This window comes from Hyperolius riggenbachi, chromosome 4 (assembly GCF_040937935.1).
Source record: "Hyperolius riggenbachi isolate aHypRig1 chromosome 4, aHypRig1.pri, whole genome shotgun sequence".
NCBI classification, from domain to species: domain Eukaryota; kingdom Metazoa; phylum Chordata; class Amphibia; order Anura; family Hyperoliidae; genus Hyperolius; species Hyperolius riggenbachi.
The window spans coordinates 80,204,523-80,228,323 of record NC_090649.1 but is presented as its reverse complement, the minus strand read 5'-3'; the positions used below and the strand labels follow the sequence as shown (position 1 = coordinate 80,228,323).

At 47.7% G+C, this 23,801-nt stretch overlaps 1 protein-coding gene across 1 annotated transcript in view; it reads left to right on the top strand.

The window, feature by feature from the left end:
- LOC137504676 (cytosolic phospholipase A2 gamma-like) overlaps positions 1-23,801 on the top strand; it is a 101,195-nt gene that overhangs the window by 55,136 nt on the left and 22,258 nt on the right. The window contains exons 9-10 of the mRNA XM_068233258.1: positions 966-1,019; positions 17,752-17,796. Coding sequence (XP_068089359.1) covers positions 966-1,019; positions 17,752-17,796 — 99 coding nt within the window. The remainder of the gene's footprint in view (positions 1-965; positions 1,020-17,751; positions 17,797-23,801) is intronic.

The following is a 23,801-nucleotide window of genomic DNA, read 5'->3' as shown; positions in this document are numbered from 1 at the left end:
AAACTCTTTAAATATCAATGTAAAGATGAAATATTTTTTATTTTTATTTTTTTAACTTGTAAATAGTGATAGATGCAAAATGTAAAAAATGCACCTTTATTTCCAAATAAAATATTGTTGCCACACATTGTGATAGGGACATAATTTTAAGGGTGTAATAACTGGGGCATATGGGCAAATACAATACGTGAGTTTTAATTACGGAGGCATGTGTTTTAAAACTATAATGGCTGAAAACTGAGACATGAATTTTTTCCTTTTTTCTTATTCTTCCTGTTAAAATGCATTTACAGTAAAGTGGTTCTTAGCAAAATTTACCACCCAAAGAGAGCCTAATTTGTGGCAGAAAAAAACAAGCTATAGATCAGTTCATTGTGATAAAGTTATAGGCTAATGAATGGGAGGTGAACATTGCTCGGATGCATAAAGTGAAAACGACTGAAGGCTGAAGTGGTTAAGTTGACATGAGAGATTTGCATTTTGAAGGGAACCTGAAGTGAGAGGTACATGGAGGCTGCCATATTTAATTCTTTTTAAACAATACCAGTTGCCTGGCAGCCATGCTGGTCTATTTGGCTGCACTAGTGCCGACACCACCAGAAACAAGCATGCAGCTACTCTTGTCAGTTTTGACAGTATCAAATGCCTGATCTGCATATGCTTGTTCAGTCTATGGCTAAAAAAAATGTATTAGCGGCAGAGGATCAGCAGGACAACCAGGCAACTGGTATTGGAAATATGGCAGCCTCCATATCCCTCTCAATTCAGGTGTCCTATAACTTTGGAATAGAAGTGTGCTTGGCACTAAAGCCTAGTGGTGCTTGTAATGGGGTCGATTACGTGTCACTATTACGATTAGGGATTACATTTACAATCTGTAAATTTCGTATTACAATGCGTAATTATGAATTACAATGCGTACTTTCTGCCCACCACTACTAAAGCCTTCTCTTGTCCCGTTCCAGGACTTTGGGGTAGCGCACCTGCATCGGATCACGCCATTCGTGATGCTCTTACAGGTAAGAATGCTCAATTCTTTATTGCTTCAAAAAGTGTTTGGCAAATAATTTTAAGGCTACTTTCACACCAAGATGTTGCGTTTTAGAGGACGTTATGGTCGCATAATGTGCCCCTAACGCAATGCATGGTGGTGTTGAAGTTGGACGTCAGATTGAGCTGCCTTATGCAGCTCTCAAAGCAGCCGCTCCAGGTTAGTGAAAGGAAGGCTAGATCTTTTTAAGGATTTGGATCATTTAAATCGGATCATTGAAAAGATTGAACGTGGAAGCAGATTTAAGACATTCTATGGGATTAAAAATCCAGGATGGGGATGGTCAGGAATGCCAATGCAGATTACTGATTCTGTGGATTCCAAGTGTGTGTTTGTTTGTTTGTGTTTTTTTTTTTTTTTTTTTTTTTTTTTTTTTCACTCCATCTTCCGGCCAAATGCTTCTGAGTTGACTCTGCAATCCCAAATTGGTCCAATGCTTCAGAGTTCTGTGTTTGGACTAAACTAGAGTTGCAGTAAAGTGGTAATTCCAATCAAAAATGGCCATTTACTTCCGAATACAGAAATCTTTAGTTTCGGTAAATGCGAATGGGCATCCCTAATCCAGGAAGAGTTCCACTGCAGCTCTCAGCAGGACCTTACAGGAATAGTCATTTTCTAACACCCATCACTAAAAGAGGCTGCCAATATCCAGGGACACCTCTACATGTACTAGGCTGTCACTTGTAACCATTGCAAACTGTTACGGGCAGGGCCGCCATCAGAAATTTTGGGCCCCTCACACATCAGGCCTGGGCACCCCCTCTCCCTGGGCCCGCCCACTAGCCACCCCACCCGTGTCCATGCGCAAGGTGCGCTGCGACGAAAAATGTGCATGACTTCGACACAGGTGGTGCCCCGGTATAGGTAGCCTGGTATAGTTGCCCCCAGTATAGGTAGCCTGGTATGGGTGGTGCACCAGTATAGGTTGGCCAGGTACAGGTGCCCCAGTATAGGTAGCAAGCTGTAGGTGCCCCTGTGTAAGTAGCCAAGTATAGGTGGTGCCCCAGTATAGCTAGCCAGGTATAGGTGGTTCCAGCCCCAGTATAGGTATCTAGGTACAGGTGGTTCCAGCCCCAGCATAGGTAGCCAGGTACAGGTAGTGGCACAGTATAAGGTAGCCTGTAGCCAGATATAGGTGGTGCACCAATATAAAAAGTCCGCTGTAGCAGGCTCACTAATCTACTCCCCACGTTCAAGCGCTGATGTCACTCTTCTCTCAGTGCTGGAACGCGGTGTGCTGCTTAGTTAGCCTCCGGCCCGCAGTCAGCAACTGCAGCCATTCCATCGCCCCCAGAAGCCCTGGGCCCCTCACTGCAGTGTCAGTGTCCCCCCCCCCCCCCCCCCCCCGATTGCTGCCCTGGTTACGGGCAACAAATGTAGTGTGCATAGCTATGCTGTAGTATGCACAAATGCAGCAAATCTCAAAATCCCATGGATATGGTTCATGATCTCAAACGTGAGAATGCCTCTCGCATTTTTGTAAATCTTTTCATGGGACAACCATAAAGAGGTGACACCTTGTCTACTTTACAATGTATCAGTGTACAAATGGTTATTTTGATGGGACAGGAAATTTACACGTAGCCATTAACGTCTAAATTGCTACAAAGCTACGTGAAGGCCAAAATTTTGCTAAGTGTCTATTTTGTGTGCCTATTTTCCAGGCGCGTAGCTTGGGGGGGGGGGGGGGTCGGGGGTAGGACAAGTCGTGCTGGGTCCCCAAGGGCGCCCAGCTGCGGTCAGTGTGAGCGTCCCTTTTTTTTTTTTTTTTTTCTTTTTTTTTTTTATGGGAATCTCACCGCCAGCGGCGCCGGGCCGAGTCTCCCCATGCACTCAGTGACATCACACGTCATTGCCGCCGCGCAGCATCCAATACTCCGCAGCGAGAGGCGCCACCAGCCCCATCCTTTCTAGACAGGCAGCGTGGATTGGAGCCGTATGCCTGGACCGGATCAGCCCAGGGCTGCCAGGCAGGCTGAGGAGAGGTGGACGGTGACCAGAGGCACAGCACTGTCTGAGACTGTATTGACCGTGAGTGAAGCCTGGCAGAGGGGGACTCTGCTGGGGCACTATTACTACCTATACGGGGCACTACACCTAACTTCCTATACATTTGGCTCCACCCATAACCACGCCCACATTTTTTACATGGCCGTGCCCCTTTTTTTTGCACACGCCACAGCCTTCACCTTAGTCGGCTACCTGCCGGTCCAGACGTTGGTGGAGGGTGGGTCCGGAAGGGCTAAGGCGAGGCGTTGAACTAAATGTCCATCACCATGAGATCGCTGAATCTCTCATGAGATCGCTGAATCTCTCATGAGATCGCTGAATCTCTCATGAGATCGCTGAATCTCTCATGAGATCGCTGAATCTCTCATGAGATCGCTGAATCTCTCATGAGATCGCTGAATCTCTCATGAGATCGCTGAATCTCTCATGAGATCGCTGAATCTCTCATGAGATCGCTGAATCTCTCATGAGATCGCTGAATCTCTCATGAGATCGCTGAATCTCTCATGAGATCGCTGAATCTCTCATGAGATCGCTGAATCTCTCATGAGATCGCTGAATCTCTCATGAGATCGCTGAATCTCTCATGAGATCGCTGAATCTCTCATGAGATCGCTGAATCTCTCATGAGATCGCTGAATCTCTCATGAGATCGCTGAATCTCTCATGAGATCGCTGAATCTCTCATGAGATCGCTGAATCTCTCATGAGATCGCTGAATCTCTCATGAGATCGCTGAATCTCTCATGAGATCGCTGAATCTCTCATGAGATCGCTGAATCTCTCATGAGATCGCTGAATCTCTCATGAGATCGCTGAATCTCTCACTCACTCACTCACTCTCTCAAGCAAGCTCACATACTTTGGCCAGGAATCGAACCAAGGTCAACTGCGTGGAGGCCTGCTATGCTCACCACTATACCACCAACCACACACAGCAAAGGACAGCACTTTGAAGTCTGGAAGGTTCCAGGGCAAGGCTGGGAAGGATGAAAAGCTAGGTGGCCATGCAACCATTCCTGCTGACCTAAAGTAAAGCTTACTTATAGACAGTCATATGAGACACATGCCAGGTGCAGGGCTGTGTGGTGAGTCAACACATTGGTTTAAGACTTACTTCCTCCCTCCCTCCAAAAGACACACATGCATTCCCATAAAATCTTTTAGCAGCAACTAGTCTCTGGCACAATTTGTTAGTGCATTCGGCTGTTAACCAAAAGGTTGGTGGTTCAAGCCCACCAAGGGATGGCTTTGTGTTTTTGTGTTCAACAGTTGTCCAAAGAAAACCCCAGATAGCCAATTAGCAGTGATTGTGTGCACAGCATCTGTGGCACAATTGGTTAGTGCATTTGGCTGTTAACTGAAAGGTTGGTGGTTCACGCCCATCCAGGGATGGCTTTGTGTTTTGTGAAGGGAATGAATGACAGTCATATGACTGTCTATAAGTAAGCTTTAGGTTAGCAGGAATGGTTGCATGGCCACCTAGCTTTTCATCTTTCCCACCCTTGCCCTTGAATGTTCCAGACTTCAAAGTGCTGTCCTTTGCTGTTTGTGTAGAGAGAGAGACTGTGTGGATTGACTTAGTCTTGGGGCGGGCAGTAGCCCTCCGGGATCCATGCCTCATTCATTTTGATAAAGGTGAGGTACTGAACACTTTTGTGACTTGGGCGACTTCTCCGCTTAGTGACAATGCCTCCAGCTGCGCTGAAGGTCCTTCCTCCCTACGTCCTCCAGGACGGCCCTCTTGAGATTGTGTAAGTCTCCCCTCCGAAATCGGAAACACCTGACAAGAATTAAAACAAATTAGTATAAATCCCACCCCTCCACAATCTCCTCCAGTTTTTTGTTTGTTTCCCAGACTCTCCACGGAAGCACCTATGGAGTTGTTCCTGGTGGTAGGGGAGCCTGTTGGCACCTACTGTGTATAAGCCAGGCTTATTGAGAGAATTTATTTAAGGAAGAGCGGTTTGGGTCAGCGCTGGGCGTGATCTAACTGGTGGAGCTGGGGGCAGCAATACCTGTATCCGCTTGTTCGGGTGGGAGGAATCAGAGGATTTTTCCATTTCCACCGCTCTTTCAGATGGCATGGCGGCTGGGTGGATGCGGGACTCCTCTTCCGCATCTGAAATTCCAGAAGTTGGAGCCGGAAGTGACGCGATGCATGGCGTCATGCGGAAGATTGGTCGCATGCATTAAAGGGGGCGGTCGCGTTGTGCGCGTGTCGGCATTATACTTTCCGTCCTCACGCAGCTCAGCCACACCGGACCGCAGAGGCCTCTCCAGCATCCTCGTGGACGCAGCGGACCACCCAGCACGCCGCGAACACTGCACTAAGGGCAGTGAGACTCTGCAGGGGCTATGGAGCAGTCAGCAGAGCCCACTCCAGAGACACAGCAGACTCCTTCGGCTGTCACTGGGGAGACAGGACAGCAGCCGGTAAGGTGTTGTAGCTATTGTTACATAGCTGCATTTTTTTATTCTATTTTGCTCAGTAGCTAAATATCCCTTTATGGGTTTTTCTTTTTCTGTCTTGTTATACAGAAACCACTTAAAAGCTCTAGGAAGACTAATAAGTGTACTAAATGTGGCTGCAGGCTACCTGAGGGGTCTTCAAAAACTTTGTGTGTAGAGTGCTACAATAAGTCAGTCTTATACGCCAAGGCCTGAGAGCACTACTATTGCATTATTAGATTTAATGAAATCTATGAAACAGGAGCTAGCTACTACATTTTCGGCATTTAGAGCAGCTCTACCTCCTTGTCCAGTACAAATGGTTCCTTTTTCGCAGGCATCTGCAGCCTTGCCTCCAGTACCCACTACTCAGCCTATTGTGGTTATTTCTGAGTCTCAGAGCCCTCACACTAGTTCTGTCTCCATAGATCAGCCTTCACCATTGCCTGTGCTTCTGAGTGCTCCACTGGGGGAGATGGGGGCTTCACAGGCGAGTGGGGTTGAGGATTCCTCACCTTTATCATTGGACAACATATCTGAGGAGTCTGATGAAGGAGAACTAGTTGAGTCAGATGCTTCGGGAGACCACTTGGGGGCTAAGATGCCTAGATATCTATTTAATGCTGAGGATACTTCAGAACTGCTTAAAGCGGTCTATGATTCAGAGCAGATTGAAGAACCTAGATCGACCTCTACTCCTCAGGATGACATTTATAGGGGGTTGGAGGATCAGGGAGGTCGAGTTTTCCCAGTCCACAGAGCGATTAAGTGTTTCCGCCCAGTGGAAGGATCTGGAGGGAAGGCTGTTTGTTCCGAGATCGTTCAAACGCCGATTCCCTTTCAATGTAGAGGAGCATGAATCATTGTTTAAGTGTCCGCGATTGGATGCTCCTCTCTCTCTCTGTGCTCAAAAGATACAGATTTATCTTTTGAAGATATGAGGGCCTTGAAGGACCCAATGGATAGGAAGGCAGAGGCCCTTCTTAAAAGAGCATGGGATTCAACATCTTTCTCCTTTAAGCCAGCCATTTCCTCAGTGTGTGTAGCCCGTAATCTAGATAAATGGATTCGGGGACTTCAGGAACGTTTGGAGGATGGCACTCCACATGCAAAGATTTTAGAGAGCTTACCAGTTATAATTAAATCTGTTGCATTTTTAGCGGATGCGGCTACTGAATCTCCCAGGGCAGCAGCTAAAACGGCAGCATTGATCAACTCGGCTCGAAGAGCCGTTTAGTTGAATACATGGGACGGAGATGTTAGTTCCAAACAGAAGCTTTGTGGAATGTCATTCCAGGGTAACCTTTTGTTTGGAAAGGATTTAGATTCTGTCTTGGAGAGATCCTCCAATAAGGCCAGGAAGTTCCCGGATAAAAAGGTGAAGCCCTTTTTCAGGCAGGAGCAGACAAATAGGGGGCAGAGACAGAATAAAAGATGGACCTATAATGTAGGCAGAGGCAGGCCATTCCTTTTCAACAGACCTCAGCTGCTGCGAAGTCCACAAAATGACGGGCAGATCCCGGGGGGGGGGGGGGGGGGGGAGACTTCTCTACTTTGCGCCAGCTTGGCGAGAGATAATGAAAAACGAGTTTATTCTGAGCTTAATTCAGCAGGGATACAGAATAGAATTTATATCTCCTCCCTCCCGGTTTACGATCACATCGATTCCCGAGAGATCAGATCAGGATCTTTACGAAGGTTGTAGCAGAGGTGATGTCCTTTCTGCATCTCCACGATGTAAGGGTTCTGCCTTACTTAGACGACTTTCTTTTTATGGCAGAGACTCGGGAAGCCTTGCAAAGGGAGCTAGGTTTCTCTTCAGCTCTTAAACAGACTAGGATGGATAGTGAGCTCAGAGAAGTCTCACTTAGATCCGGTTCAGAGGCTGATTTTCTTAGGTCTCAGGTGGGACACGATGGTCAGACGTGTCTTTCTACCAGAACAGAAGATACAGTTCAGGAAATCAGATTAAATCCTTGAGTTTCCCTTCGGAGATTGGTTTCATTCCTAGGTCTGATGTCTTCTGCCATTCCGGCAGTAGAATGGGCCCAGGCCCATTCTCTGGAGATTCAGACTTGGGTTTTGGCGAATTGGGACAGGAATCATCGCTCACTGGACAGGATGGTGATAGTGCCAGAAGAGGTGATAAATTCCCTTCTCTGGTGGGGTCAGCTAGCTAATTTGAATCAAGGCCGCAGATGGACTCAGGAAGTTCCGTTGAAATTGTACAGACGCCAGTGCTTGGGGCTGGGGGGCCACTGCCTAGGCCACCAAGCTCAGGGGTTGTGGGACCAACAGATGTCCCACAGGTCATCGAATTACAGGGAACTCAGGGCAATTCTGCTGGGGTTACAAGCCCTACTCCCGATAATCTCCAATTCGGAGGTTCTGGTATTTTCGGACAATTTTTGTCTGTTTGCTATGTCAGGAAGCAGGGAGGCACGAGGGTGCCGGACCTGCAGCACCTGACATCTCAAATCATGGCCTGGTCGGAGACCAATCTGGAGTCCATATCAGCGGTCCACATTCGGGGTGTTCACAACAGACGGGCGGATTCCCTAAGCAGGCACCTAGTGGAGGAGTCGGAATGGGAACTCAATCCGGACACTTTCCGGGAGGTCAGAGTGTTGGGGGAGTTCCTGTACTCTATTTGTTGGCAAATCCAGAGAACGCAAAGGTGGAAGATTTTTGTACCCTGGATCCTTCTGCTTCAATAAGCAGAATAGACGCCCTGTCGATTCCTTGGCCGGAGGGTCTGCTTTACGCATTTTCCTCCGTTCAAGTTAATACCGAGAGTCCTCAGGAAAATTCAGACAGAGGGGGTAGAGGTGATACTAATAGCTCCTTGGTGGCCAAGGAGAGCTTGGTTTCCACTCCTGCAGTCCCTAGTGTTCCGGGGCCCTTGGCATCTTCAGTGCAGACCAGATCTGCTGTTGCAGAGCGGCCGGGTCCATCCGAATCCAAAATTCTTAAACCTGACTGCGTGGATCCTGAGGAGCAGATGTTGAGTAGTCAGGGTTTTTCCAAGGCTGTGGTTAAGACATTAGCCTGTAGGAAGCCAGCTACTAGAAGGAAGTATAATAGTTTGGTACACCTTCTTGGCTTGGAAGCAGAATGATTCCAGGTCAAACATCTCTTCAATTTTGGAGTTTTTACAGCATGGAGTTCAGTTAGGCCTGACCGTCAGTACCCTAAGAGCTCAGGTGTCGGCTCTTTCAGTTTTTCTTTCTAGACGGCTGTCTGCCGATGTTTATGTTAAGAATTTTTTGAAGTCGGTTGAACGTTCACAACCGATTCCTCAAACTGGTTCCTCCGTGGGATTTGTCATTAGTGTTGGATTTCTTAGCTTCTGACAAATTTGAACCATTGGATTCAGTCCCTTTAAAGTTTCTTACACTTAAAGTTGCTTTTTTTAGTAGCCATTACCTCGGCTCGCAGGGTAGGGGATATCCAGGCATTATCAATAAAGGACCCGTACATGGTAGTTCATGCTGATAAGATTGTCTTTAGACTAGATCCCTCTTATTTGCCCAAGGTGTCTACATCCTTTCATAGGACCCAAGATATTGTACTTCCCTTCTTTTTGGCTAGCCCGCAGAATGATCAGGAGGTTGACACATTAAAAAAATGTCAACTGCTGAGCCCCCCCTGGGGTTATGGCTCTATGGTGGCATCCGCAGCTGACGTTGAAGGGCATGTTGGCTGGCTGTCCATAGGTCGCGATACATGGCACCGGACACTGCCACCAGTTTCTTATGACGAGCCCCCCCCTGCTTCTTTCAGGAACTCTTCTCCTCCTACTGACTTCCCCTCTGAACTGTCCCCCTGTTCATCTCTATTGGGAACATACGTGGCATCCATATAATCGTCATCCTGCCCAGCTTCGCTTGCCTCAGACACCCCATAAAACTGCACCAACAGCAGGTACTTCATCATTATCCTCACACATTACGTCCATAGTGTCGCCTAACTCAGACAAATGAGGTGGTGTTTACTCATATAAACTGTTTAGGAGTTGGAAATTTCCTGCTGATAATCATTGACACTTACCATGTTTACTGCACTTTTTCTTATGTTCTGCCTGTCTGCAAACATCTACAAGTTGCATTGCAATATGCATCCTCCCAGTGTACCTCACTCCATATTCATTTCATCTGCTCTGCTTTGCTCACCTTACTCAGCTTTTCATGAACTGTTAGCTCTCCTGAAAACTCTCTCTCCCTCCAGCAGCTCAAAAACCTCACAAACATTTAAATCCCATTCACATTTGCTTACTCTCTCCCTCCTACTCTTACTTGCTGCTGGTGATATATCGCCTAACCCTGGGCCACAGCCTGCTGCCAGACAAGCATCCCCTGCTGACCCGCTTCACAGCCCTTTGTCCACAAACAACTTCAACACCCATCCTCGCCCCAACCTCATTTCCATCCATCCCACTCACAAGCACATGCTCCCCCTACCCTGCGGTCTCTGGAATGCCAGATCCGTCCGCAATAAACTTACAGAGGTCCACAACCTCTTCCTCTCCAAATCCCTCACCATCCTCGCACTCACTGAGACATGGCTCACCCCCTCTGACTCTGCCGCAGAGGCTGCCCTCTCATACGGGGGGCTTCACCTCAGTCACACCCCCAGACCAGACAACAGGACCGGGGGAGGGGTGGGTCTGCTCCTCTCCCCATCCTGCACATTCCGTGTCCTCACTCCACCTTCCTCCCTACAATTCACATCATTTGAGGCCCACACTATCCGCCTCTACAATCCCCTCCCAGCCATTGTTGCAGTCTTATACCGCCCTCCGGGCTCCACACGACAATTTCTCGACAACCTTGCCTCCTGGCTCCCACACATCCTCTCCTCTGACCTCCCCACCATCATCCTCGGGGATTTCAATATACCCATCAATGAACCCAAGAACTCTGTTGCGACCCGGCTACTCACCATAGCCAACTCACATGGCCTAGTACAACACACCAACGCCCCCACTCACACTGCACGTCACACTCTCGACCTTATATTCACTAAATCCACCACCATTGCAGACCTCGACATCGCACCATTTCCACCCTCAGACCATTACCTTCTCGCCTTCAACCTCCTCACGGAAGGCACCTCCAAACTACCCACCCACCTGGTCGATGGCAGCGAGACCTACGCAAGCTCAACCCTGGCATCCTTGCTGACTCCCTCCATGGCCTATCCTCCACTCTCCCCACCCTAACCTGTCCTAATCTTGCTGCAGCTCAGTATCACCAAATTCTCTCATCAGCCCTAGAGAAAGCTGCTCCACCAATATTCCGCCGCAACCGACCCCCTAACCCCCAGCCCTGGCGCACTACCCATACTCGCAACCTTCAGAGGGAAACACGCGCCACTGAACGAAAATGGCGGAAAACTCGACTAAACCAGGATTTCCTACAGTACAAGACTAACCTGCAGCAGTTCCACACTGCCCTTGCTCATGCGAAGCAGGAATACTTTACCAAGCTCATCGGAGCACAAGCTTCCAATCCCCGACGTCTTTTTAGCACCTTCAACTCCCTGCTTAAACCCACCCCCCCCACCTTCTGTTTCATCCCTCTCTGGCACAGATTTAGCCACCCACTTCACCAACAAAATAGTCTCCATCCGTCAGGAAATATCCAATCTTCAATCTTCACCTCCCACCTGCTCACAACCTACTCCTTCTCCACCCTATCCTCCCCTCACCTCCTTCACTCCTACTACCACTGAGGAGGTCAACCACCTACTGCAGACTTCCCATACCACTACCTCCCCCCTTGACCCTATCCCTTCTGATCTACTTCAGCCTCACTTCACGGATCTGGCCCCAGTCCTCACTACCATGTTTAACCTCTCCCTATCCACAGGCACCTTCCCCTCAGACTTCAAGCAGGCCACTGTACTGCCTCTGCTCAAGAAACCCTCCCTCGACCCCTCGCTACCCTCCAACTACCGCCCGATCTCCCTCCTCCCCTTCGCCTCAAAACTCCTTGAGCGTCTGGTTCACAAACTCCTGACCCAGTACCTCAATGCCAACTCACTACTAGACCCACTGCAATCTGGATTTCGGCCTGCCCACTCAACCGAAACGGCTCTCACCAAAGTGGTCAATGACCTTGCCTTAGCTAAAGCTGAAGGTAAATACACCATTCTCCTCCTCCTTGACCTTTCAGCAGCTTTTGATACAGTAGATCATCCCCTACTCCTCCAGTCCCTCCAATCCATGGGCATTCACAATCTCGCCCTGACCTGGCTTTCATCCTACCTCCTCAACCACTCCTTCACGACCTCCTTCAATGAGTCCTCGTCCACCCCCAACCACCTCTCAGTGGGAGTCCCCCAAGGCTCGGTCCTTGGCCCCCTACTGTTCTCCCTATACACATCCTCCATTGGCAAGGTTATCTCCTCCATGGGTTTTAACTATCATCTGTATGCAGATGACACCCAAATCTATCTCCACACCCCTGACATCTCCACCACTACCATGGACAAGGTCTCCTCCTGCCTATCTGCCATCTCCTCCTGGATGTCCGCTAGGTTCCTAAAACTAAATCTAGACAAAACGGAATTTATGATCTTCCCACCCCGGTCATCCCTGGACCTCCCAGATGTGCAGGTCACTGTTAACCACACTACTATTCACCCTACCTCTCAAGCCCGCTGTCTGGGTGTCACCCTGGACTCCGCACTCTCCTTCACTCCCCACATCCAAAACCTCACAAAGTCCTGCAACTTCCACCTTCGTAACATCTGTAAGATTCGCCCTTTCCTGACCCCTGCCACCACCAAACTCCTCATCCATGCCCTCATAATTTCCCGCCTCGACTACTGCAATGCCCTTCTGTCTGGACTCCCTAAGACCCGAATAGCCCCACTGCAGTCCATCATGAATGCGGCTGCCAGAATTATCCACTCCTCCCATCGCTCCACCAGGGCGGCTCCCCTCCGTGAATCCCTCCACTGGCTTCCTATCCAGTCCAGAATCAGATTCAAGATATTGTGTCTGACCTACAAATCCATCCACAAAACCTGTCCAACCTACATTTCTGATCTTACTCAGAGATGCACACCAAGCCGCTCACTCCGCTCCTCCAATGAACTTCGCCTGACCGTCCCCCGCATCACCCAGTCCCATGCACGCCTCCAAGACTTCTCAAGAGCCGCTCCGACACTATGGAACTCCCTACCTCCACCCATTAGGGCAGCCCCCTCCTTCAACACCTTCAAGAAGGCCCTCAAAACTCACCTTTTCACTCTTGCCTACCACCCCTCACAATTGCTCTGAACCCAGCCGAACTCTGGTCCCCTACCTCTCGTGTCCCTACCTCTCCCTCTAGATTGTAAGCCTTTGGGCAGGGTCCTCACTCCTTTTGTGTCCTACCTGATCATGCACCTCTATTACTGTGCACCCATGCTATGCATTTGAGTGAACCTAACTTGCCTAACTCCATGCTCCCATCCAGTGACTGACTAAGCATTACCTTGTACTCATACTGTGCTGTGTGATCTGGTTTTCTTGTATTCCTGTATTGTCATATTGCTTAAATAAATAAATAAATAAACTTGCTTAGCGCCTTCATCTTATTGTAGCAGTAGTGGCTGTGAATCAGTGATTTCACCACCAAATAACTCCTGCGACGTGTCAAATGCAGCTGATGTGGTGCTTGTAGTAGTGCTGGTGGCTGTGGAAGATGTGTTCTGTGTTAAATGGTCAACCACGTCCTGTCAATCTTGGGAGTTGAAGGCACGTGCCTTCTTCTGAGCACTGTACTTTGGGCCCGGGCCACACGAAATCACATCAACACTACCTCACACAGACCTGCCAGGTGGCCTTCCTCTGGGTCTGCCTCTACCTCTTCCTCTACCGGTTTTGTCCATATCGGGGAGGGGGGGGTGAAGTGAAAGGTATGCACTGACTTGACTAATACAATGTGCAGTTAACAGGTATGCACGGAGTGGTATATCACACTGTGTGCACTTATGTAGGTAGGTGGGTGCACTGAACACAACAGGTAGGTATGTGCAGTAATGGGTATTACAATGTGCTCCTGTCACACACAGGTAGTCACTGAATGTGCTGGGCCTGGCAGTGGCGCGCACACATAGTATGGATTATCAAGGCTCTCTGTCCCACTGACACTTGTGTTGCATACACACAAAAAAATAGATCACAACAACAAGATTAGCTCTCCAAAGAGCTGTTGTGGGGTGCTAGTTTACCAATAAGAAGCCTACAAGAGCCTAACTAATCTCTCCCTATGAGAGTCTACAGCAGCTGTCTCTTCTCTAATCAGTGCAGGGCAGGCACACGAGTGAGTGTAATGGCTGGCGCTGCCTGCCTTTGTAAGGGGGGGGGGGGGAGTGGCTCCAGGAGGGAGTGTAGCCTGATTGGCTACATTGTGCCTGCTGACTGTGATGTAGAGGGTCAAAGTTGACCCTAATGGTGCATTATGGGTGCGAACCGAACTTCCGGAAAAGTTCACCTTAGATGGCGAACGCAAACCACCGGAAGTTCGCCGGCGAACCGTTCAGGCCATATCTATTGAGGACCAGCCTGTTTACCTTGCACCAAACGCATATTCTGTTAAACTGCCGATGATAGGCCTGCTCATCAATCTTGGTTACAAGACCGGTGGTGTCTTCAATGAACTGGATGATCGAGAGTCTACTGTTGATCTGCAGTTATTGGTGTAGAGGGGAAAACTGGATTCGGGGACAGGACTCAGCCTTGTCGGGCACCTGTGTTGGTAACCCTTGGTTGAGAGGAGATCCTGATCAACAGATCCCAAGTCGTCAAGTTGGGTAAGAAGTCCATGATCCATTTGGACAGGAAGTCCATGATCAGGGGCGAAACTAGAAGTCCCCAGGCCCCCTGCAAAAATTTGAGCGGGCCCCCCCTTCCCCCGGGGCCTGCTAATGGCAATTTTGGGGTGGGGCAGGGGGGAGTCTAAGCATGAGGGGAGAGCTTTGCACATCAGTGGGGAGGGGGACAGTTCTCTTCCCCCCCCCCCCCCCTCACCCCAGGCTCTCTCCTCTGCGCTCCCTTCCTGCATCTAAGTGGCAGCAGCGGCGGAGGCAGCAGCTATAAATACCTCCATTCACCACCGGAGGTCTCCAATCTGCAAGGGCTTCACATTACTTCCTGTTTAAACAGGAAGTAATGTGAAGCCCTTGCAGATTGGAGACATCCGGGATGTGCAAAGCTCTCCCCTCATGCTGCGACCCCTCCTGCTCCCCCAAAATGGCCATGAGCGTGCCCCCCGTGGGGGCAGGGGCTGCTTCCCCTATTGTTACGCCAGTGACGGTCCACCCGCCCTTACGACTTTGGATCACAAAGTATGCCCGGTTGCGCTGAAGAATGCAGGGGCAGATTGTATTGTACACCGAGCTGAAGTCCAGTAGGATTCTGATGTAAATTGTCAGGTTTGTCCAGGTAATCACCAATGAGCTCTAGGCAGATGTTGATGGCTTCATAAGTGGACTTGTTAGCTCTGTATGTGAACTGGAACAGATTCAGTCAGGGCATCATGAAGAGCTTCAGGTCAGACGGAACAACCCTTTCCAAGGTCTTCATGAGGTAAGGGCAACAGGCCTGTAGTTAATGAGGTTGGCTATGCCCTGCTTTTTGGGGACAGGGATGATTGTGGACCTCCTTGAAGCACTCGGACTTTGCCCTCCTGTACGGACTTGGTGTAGATGGGGATGACAGGAGCCAGCTGCTGGAAGCAGGTTAGGCACACCGGTGAAACTTAATCCAGACCAGGGGCTCTCCTGGGATTTGGTGTAGCCAGATAACGTTAACCCTCAATCTCACACACCCTTGGCGCAAATGAGTTTGGTGCAGCATCAGTGATTGAGGGGTCGAGAGCCCTGCTGGTGCCATCTGGTTCTCAAACCTAGAGTAGAAATCAGTGCACTCTTCACCTAGCTTTATGCTGGGTGTAGCATGTTGAGGGGGGGGGGGGGGGGGGCTTATAGTTGGTGGTCGCCTTGAGGACCTTCCATTTACCACTAAGGATGGTCAAATGCCAAAATTTGTTTCTCTGATTGGTCCAGTGCTTCAGAGTTCTATCATTGGGCTAAAAATAGTTGTGGTATTTCTTCAGAAATCCATTTTCCGATTACCAGTCAGCTGTAGGTTCATTCTTAACCTGAATCTGTTCGCAAGTTGTTACTGTTCCAGCTCTGTCCCCCTTATTTTTCTCAGTGTTCTGTGCCTTCAGTGTAATCTGTGCCTCCTCTATCCCATCTATTCCCCCTCTGTTCCCCTTTGTCACCATTGTTTCCCTCCTCCCCTCGGTGCAACCAATAATATGTAAGTGGTTGGCTGCACTGCCTGCACACCTTTTTGTGGGGGTGCTGGACTGTATGATCGCGGACTTGATCAGGGGTATCAGCAGTAGTTTAACAGTCCACACACCAAGCATCAGTTCTAGTTCCACTCACCAGTTTAACTCATTTCGCATGGGAGCCTCTGGTCCCTTTCAGGACTGGAGGCCTTCCCCCCCCCCCCCCCCCTTCCAATCACTATGACTGGCTCAGTGGTCAGGAGCCAATGAAAATGTGTTCATGTTACAGAACTCTGCTGTGTTTATACAGCAGAGATCTCGGCCACTACACCACATCGGGCTTAAAGGGAACCAGAGATGAACTATTCACACAAAATAAACATCAGTTGATAGCTTGTAAAGAATAAATGCTCTACCTGATAATTTCACCACTCTGGTGTGCCTTTTTGAGGGTTTTTTTATTTTTATTTTTATCCATTGCGCCAGAAAAAATCCAATATGGCCGCCGGCTCATATCCCCCTGCTTCCAGGTTATAAGCTGTTCTGGATGTGCTGTCTAGCCTCTGAGACTATAGACAAGCAGGGCTGCTGCAGCCATTCATCTGTGTGCTTTCAACTTTATTATTCTGTCATGCTGTGTGGCTGCCTGTAGGAAGTCTCTCATAGACATTAAACTGCATACAGTAGATGACAGGCTGCACAGATACACTTGTCTGTTTCAGAGCTTCTTTCTCGGCAGCAGCCCCTCCCATGTCATCAGAGCTCTAAGTATGCAAAGCTGAGCCATAAGGGGGCAGGCTTGGGCTTGAAAAGACTGACTCAGCTGTAATGATTCCAGGTCAAACCTAGACTGAATGCTCAGTCGGGGATTCTTATCTCAGCTGATAACAGACAGATTAGGCAGATAAGAATAAAACTAAAAGCATGGTAGGTGTTTACTGTCATGTTCCCACTGATAAATGTAATAAAATACATGAGGGTGCTTCGTCTCTGGTTCTCTTTAAGCAACCTCCACTGTAGCGTGGTTTAATTATACGTAGTTCCGAACTGGATCCTGTGGTGAGACATTCAGAGGATGCAATATTCTTTTAAAGCGGTATCGTCACCATAAAAATCAAATTTCAACAGCAACTGGTCTGAGTGTATTAAGTGATAGAGGCTAATCCTGCATTCAAAACTTTCAAAACGTTTTCTGCTGTTATGATTTGGAGTTATCATATACCTTAGGAGCACTGGCTCTTTAGTAGTCAATGCCAAAGACTTGCATGCTGGGGGTTCTTTTGATCTATAATATATTCCTCTTCCCTTTATTTCCCTGTCTGCTGCTTATCTGAAACCTGATCCCCCTACTCACTTGTGTTTACAAGCAAGGCTGAGGTGACTCAGTGATTGGAGGAGACAAGAAAAAAGTAAAGGGCAGAAATGACATCATGAGTTAGCCTTTTACTGTGGGCAAAAGACATGGCCCCCACCAGGAACAGAATTCTCGTCCTTTACTATATAACATTCACTGAAATCAAAACGTGGACAGTACAATACATGTGTTGTGTAAGTAGATCAAGTACTTATCTACTTATATGTGTTTTTTTTTTTTTTTTCCCCCTGGAATAGTATGGCTGATCCTACTGCTTTAAAGAATACTAGTTGCCTGGCAGTCCTGCTGATCATCCGGGCATCAGCACTCTCAACCACACCTGAAACAAACATCCAGCTTATCTTGTCAGATTTTTGTTCACACTTGATCTGCATGCTTGCTCAGGGTCTTTTGCTAAAATAATGGAAGCAGATGGTCGGGACAGCCAGGCAATGTGCATTGTTTAAAAGTAAATGGGGGGGGGGGGGGGGGGGTTAGTCAGCTGTAGTACACTTCAAAGCTTGAAGTATAGTTTTAGCAGACTATGAACTATTGTTATTGCATACACTATTAAAAAATATTTTGTTTTACAGATTTGCTAAAACGGCTGGTACCCTGGAAATTTCAAAATCGTAAAGGTGAGTCCTTAAACTCCTTTACTAATCCTACATTGTTGTACAGTGCCCAGGGATGAGCTTCAAATTTGATTTTGAGTAGCTTTTTACTTGAAATTACTCATATTTGAAACCTTAACTCACTTAAAGCTGTTGGCAGCCCCAGGACCGCTTGAATGGCTTTCAATGGGGCTTGCAGATTGCGTGCACCTCCGCTAGGAAGGCGGAGGTCCGCCTTCATTATCCCAGCAGCGATCGCCGCTCGGACTGTTAGACAGCGAAACTGTGTCGTCTAACAACCCTGTACAGTGCTGCGATCTAAGATCTGTAGTGCAGGAAGTGATCGACTGTCATAAGCTGAAGTCTGACAGCCGATCATGCTGATTGGCTTGTGGAGGGAGGGACAGACACAAAAATAGTAAAATTTAATAGAAAAATGATAAAAAAAAATTTACAAAAAAAAAATGGGAGCGATCAGACCTGACCAACAGAGCTCTGTTGGTGGGGAGAAAGGAGGGGGGGGGGGGGGGTGTTGGTGAAATCACTTGTGTTTTGAGTTGTGCGGCCCTGCAGCGAGCCCTTAAGAAAAACAAAATCAATTCTCTATTTCTATCGGTTAATCATATTAAAAAATGCTAAAAAGGCAATGCATAACTTTAACCACTTTGTCCTCCTTGACGTAGTTATGCGTCGGACCTGTGCGCTCCTGCGGCCGATCGCACGCGTGCAAGCACGCTCCTGGCCATGGATCGTTAGCCCAGGAACCAATGAATCGGGCCATGGTGCCCGATCACTGATTCCTCTCCCCTGCATAAAAAGCAACAGCTTCTCTCGAAGCTTCGCTTTTTCTGACTCCTATGTCCCTCTAAGTATAAATAGGAGACACCGAGAGCCCAATATAGTGTAGTATGTATTGGAAACCGTGGATAAATGTAAGTGTGAGATGAATATACTCACAATCATGGGTTACCTCTTAGGCAACCACTGTAGATGCAGGTGAGGAGATTAGACCTGTCCTCACTCAGGCTTAAGATGTCGCTCTCTGTAGATCAGGAAAGTAGGGGTAGGTCACCCCTCCACCAGGGGTGGACACAGTATTATCGTAAGAACAGAGGCGCCAGCAGGATAAAAGGTAATAAATTTTAAAATTTGCTGGGAGGCAGTGGTGGACTTACCTCTGGAAAGCAGACTCAAAATACTGTCTGAATTAAACAAATACATTTATTATTGGTACCCCAAAAGATGCAACGCGTTTCGCAGGCACAGCCCGCTTCATTAGGCAATACGATAGGGGACAAACAGTAGCTCGTCAGTAGCACGAATGGCACCTCTGAGGTGCCATTCGTGCTACTGACGAGCTACTGTTTGTCCCCTATCTTATTGCCTGATGAAGCGGGCTGTGCCTGCGAAACGCGTTGCATCTTTTGGGTAATTCAGACAGTGGTTTGAGTCTGCTTTCCGGAGGTAAGTCCACCACTGCCTCCCAGCAAATTTTTAAAATTTGTATTACCTTTTTATCCTGCTGGCGCCTCTGTTCTCTTACGATAATGTCCCTCTAAGTGTACATTGTACGCTTAGTGACGTCATGTAAACAAACTCAAGGTTGCCATCTTGAGGCCAAAAAGTAAAACTACATCTAAATGTAAATGAAAAGTAAAAATACACATTTACCCCAAACAAACACTATTTACATCCCACCCTCCCAAAAATACCCACATAAAAATGTGTAAAAAAAATTACAATAAAAAAACACAAATATTTACCTAAGGGTCTAAACTTTTTAAATGTCTAAAGGTGTGTTTTTTTTTTTTTTAAGCTTGTAAATAGTGATGGATGCAAAACGGAAAAAATGCTCATTTCCAAATAAAATATTGTTGCCATACATTGTGATAGGGACATAATTTAAATGGTGAAATAACCGGGACAAATGGGCAAATACAATACGTGGGTTTTAATTATGGAGGCTTGTATTTTAAAACTATAATGGTTGAAAACTGAGAAATGAATTTTTTTCAGGTTTTTCTTTACTGTTAAAATGCATTTACAGTAAGGTAGCTCTTGGCAAAATGTACCACCCAAAGAAAGCCTAATTGGTGGCGGAAAAAGATATAGATCAGTTCATTGTGATAAGTAGTGATAAAGTTATAGGCTAATAAATGGGAGGTGAACATTGCTCGGATGCATAAAGTGAAAACGACTGAGGGCTTAAGTGGTAAAGAGACACTGAAGCGAGACTAAATCTCGCTTCAGCTCTCATATATAGCAGGGGCACGTGTGCCCCTGCTAAAACGCCGCTATCCCGCGGCTTAACGGTGGTCCCTTCACCCCAACCCACCCCCCGCAAACCTTGGTCGCAGACTTGGTCGCTTTTTTCTCCTTCCTGGAGGCAGGGCTAACGGCTGCAGCCCTGCCTCCCAGCGCGTCTATAAAACGCGCATTGCCACCTCTCCCCCACCCCTCTCAGTGAAGGAAGACTGAGAGGGGCGGGGGAGAGGCGGAGATACGCGTCTGACAGACGCGCGTGGGGCAGGGCTGCGGCGGTTAGCCCTGCCCCAATGCAGAAGCGCTCCCCCGCATTACGGAGGGGATTTGGGGGGACAGGGACCCCCGTTAAGCCGCGGGATAGCGGCGTTTTAGCAGGGGCACACATGCCCCTGCTAGCTATGAGGTCTGAAGCGAGATCTATTCTCGCTTCAGACTCTCTTTAAAATCAATCTTACTTTTTTTTTATTGCAGAGATTAATCCTCCTGTCCCGAGCTCCTTAGTACGCAGCCAGTAATCAGCCACAAAAGAGAAGTTGCAGTGCAGGCTGGGGTAGGGGCGGGAGTTTCTGAACACACAGCTAGTTCAGCCTGATTGGCTGCAGCCTGTTTCACTCGCTCTCTCTTCTCATTGGCCACCTCCCATGACTGTCCGTGTCTGCCCCCTCCCTACACTCCAGCCTGACAGGCGTCTCAGCCGACTCATGAGGGCAATGGCTGCCACCATCACATTGCACCGATGGGGAGCCCCGTCTCTGCTACCATTTCCTTAGGAATTCCCTGCATTTCCAATCAAGCTCGCTATTGGTGTGGGGAGGAGGGGGAAGTAAGGGAGGAAATGACCTCACCATTTGCTTCAGCTGGGGGGAGTAAAGATGGCCTCTGCCAGCGTACAGAATTCTCTCAATTTACCTTTTTTTATTTTATAAAGTTCACTGAAATCAACACTTGGACCGTGCAATACACGTTATGTAAGTAGAGCTAGTATTTATCTACTTATATATGTAATTTGTTTATCTGGCATAGTATGGCTGCCAACTCCTCCTCTTTAAAGCTGCAGTGGCCCAATGTAAGAAAAATGGCCTGTTCTTTAGGGGGGGGGGGGGGTTGTTAACACCGTGGTCCTCAAGTGGTTTAATCAGAGCACCTGAAGGGGCAGGTGAGGGAGAGTTAACTTGTACACCTTTCAATTGCGTTCCAAGTGGTGTTCACTTCAACCTGGAAAGAGGAAGCATGGTAGTGATGTGAATGCGACTTGGAATGCAGTGTGGGATGCAATTGAAAGGTGTTACAAGCAGACTGCAGCATGGGTAATTTAACCCTCCCTCCAGGTGCTCTAATGTTTCGAATCTGAGTCATATCGATTTAGGTAACTACTTGAAATCAATTTAGAGCTATCCCTGACAGTGCCCACTAGAGCTCTGTGGGCTGTTGTGCTCCTCCAGGGGCCTGCCTCTCTCTCCATGTTGTACAGAGCAGTGTGTAGTATGTCAGAGCGCAGTCCGCTCCGGCCCACGTGGCGGTGATTGACAGCGCCGCTCGCGCAGGCGCAGTACAGAGCGACCTGGAGGTCGCTCTGACGTCATCGCCGGGGACTGGGTCGGAGCTCCGGCGAACTGCTGAAGGCAGAGCTGCGGCGAGGGAGGTCCTGGGAGCTTGGGGCTGGAGGAAGCCCCCAGTAAGTAGTGTTTATTTTCTATAAAAATCCCTGATAACTCCTTTAACAAAAAAGTAAGAGTCCCTAAGGTAATTTGATTTAATTGATGTTAATGTCATCCTCTATAATAATCTCTAAGTGTCTCGGATGCTCATCCGGATTTCGAATATCCGGGTAACACGGATATCCAAACTTTTTTTCAGCTATCCGGCTGGATTCAGAATCCAGATACCTAGCCCAAATCCGGATAGCTCTATGGGTTTATTTGGTCGCATAACCAGATATCCGGTGGATAACTGGATCCGAATACTGTAACTAAGGAGATGACCTCCTGGAGCCAATCAGAGGGCTCCCAGCATAAGCCCTAGCAACCAATCAGAGGAACTCTGGCCAGCCCCTCCCTGTATAAAGAGGCGGCCATGTTAAAGAGAAACTCCAACCAAGAATTGAACTTTATCCCAATCAGTAGCTGATACTCCCTTTTACATGAGAAATAGAATGATTTTCACAAACAGACCATCGGGGGGCGCTGTGTGACTGATTTTGTGCTGAAACCCCTCCCACAAGAAGTTCTGAATACCGCGGTACTCCTGGCAAACTGCCACAATGTAACAATGTTCACAGACAGGAAATGGCTGTTTACAGCTGTCTGTAACAGTCAGAACAGCTAGAAACTGCTACATAACCTGCCCACAGTAACAATGTCACCATGTAATAAATGTCAGACTGTGAATCTGGGAGAGGAAAGATTTTACAATGAGCAAACAGACTAAATCATTTATACATAATTATGGTAAAAATGAAGCACTTTTTTTATTACAATATTTTTACTGGAGTTCCTCTTTAAGGCAACTCGTCCTTGCTTTGTGACTGCACACTGAGACACTCCAGTGCTGTTTGGCTAAAGCAAGTGCATTTTATTGTGTTAAACCCAGCGTTTTTGCACATTAACACCTGTACTAGAACACTGTTTTATTGTTTAGCTAGTAGTTGTGTTGTGATTTTAGTTAGTGTGTCTGTGACACTCTGCTGCAGCCTGGAGCAGCTCTGCTAGTTAGGTGTGTGTGCTGTTTGTGCACACAGGCCAGGTCTGGTGCTATTGCCTTAGCTAAACAGTGCAGTTTAGGGCCTAGGGATTACTGTATTGTGTAGTTATTTAGTACTGCAGTGCTAGAGTAGTACTGTCTGTGTAGAGTTGAGCTGAAATTTTCGTAATTTCGCATTACTATAATTACGCATGCGAAATTTGCGATTACGATGCAAAATTAGCGTAGCGAAATTGCCATTAAAATCGTAATTGAAAATACCGTAAGCATAATTTTCAACGCGAAATTTCGCGTTTCGTTCATGCCATAATTTCGCATTAAACGCTACCGTAATTTCGCGTTAAACCGTAACGCTCCGTATAATATAAAAAAGCCGCCAACTTTAAGGGTTAATAGCAAAGCCCCCTTAAATGCTAAGAGCCTCAAATTTGGAGAATATATTAAGGAGATCAGGAGGAATAAGAGGAAAAATTTTTTTTTTCAAAAAGACCTTATAGTTTTTGAGAAAATCGATGTTAAAGTTTCAAAGTAAAAATGTATACATTTAAAAACCCGCCGACTTTAACGGTTAATAGCAAAGCCTGCTTAAAGTTTAGGAACACCAAATTCCTAGGGTATATTAAGGGGATCAGTGGGAATAAGAGGAAAAAAATTTTTTTTCAAAAACACCTTATAGTTTTTGAGAAAATCGATTTTTAAGTTTCAAGGGCAAAAATGTCTTTTAAATGCGGAAAATGTCAGTTTTTTTTTTTTGCACAGGTAACAATAGTGTATTATTTTCATAGATTCCCCCAAGTGGGAAGAGTTTTACTTACTTCGTTCTGAGTGTGGGAAATATAAAAAAAAAACGACGTGGGGTCCCCCCTCCCAGACCTCATAACCCCTTGTCCCCCATGCAGGCTGGGATAGCCAGAATGCGGAGCACCGGCCGCGTGGGGCTCCGCACCCTGACTATACCAGCCCGCATGGTCCATGGATTGAGGGGGTCTCGGAAGGGGAGGGGCAGCCAAGCTTTCCCCTCCCCCTCCGAGCCCTTGTCCAATCCAAGGACAAGGGGCTCTTCT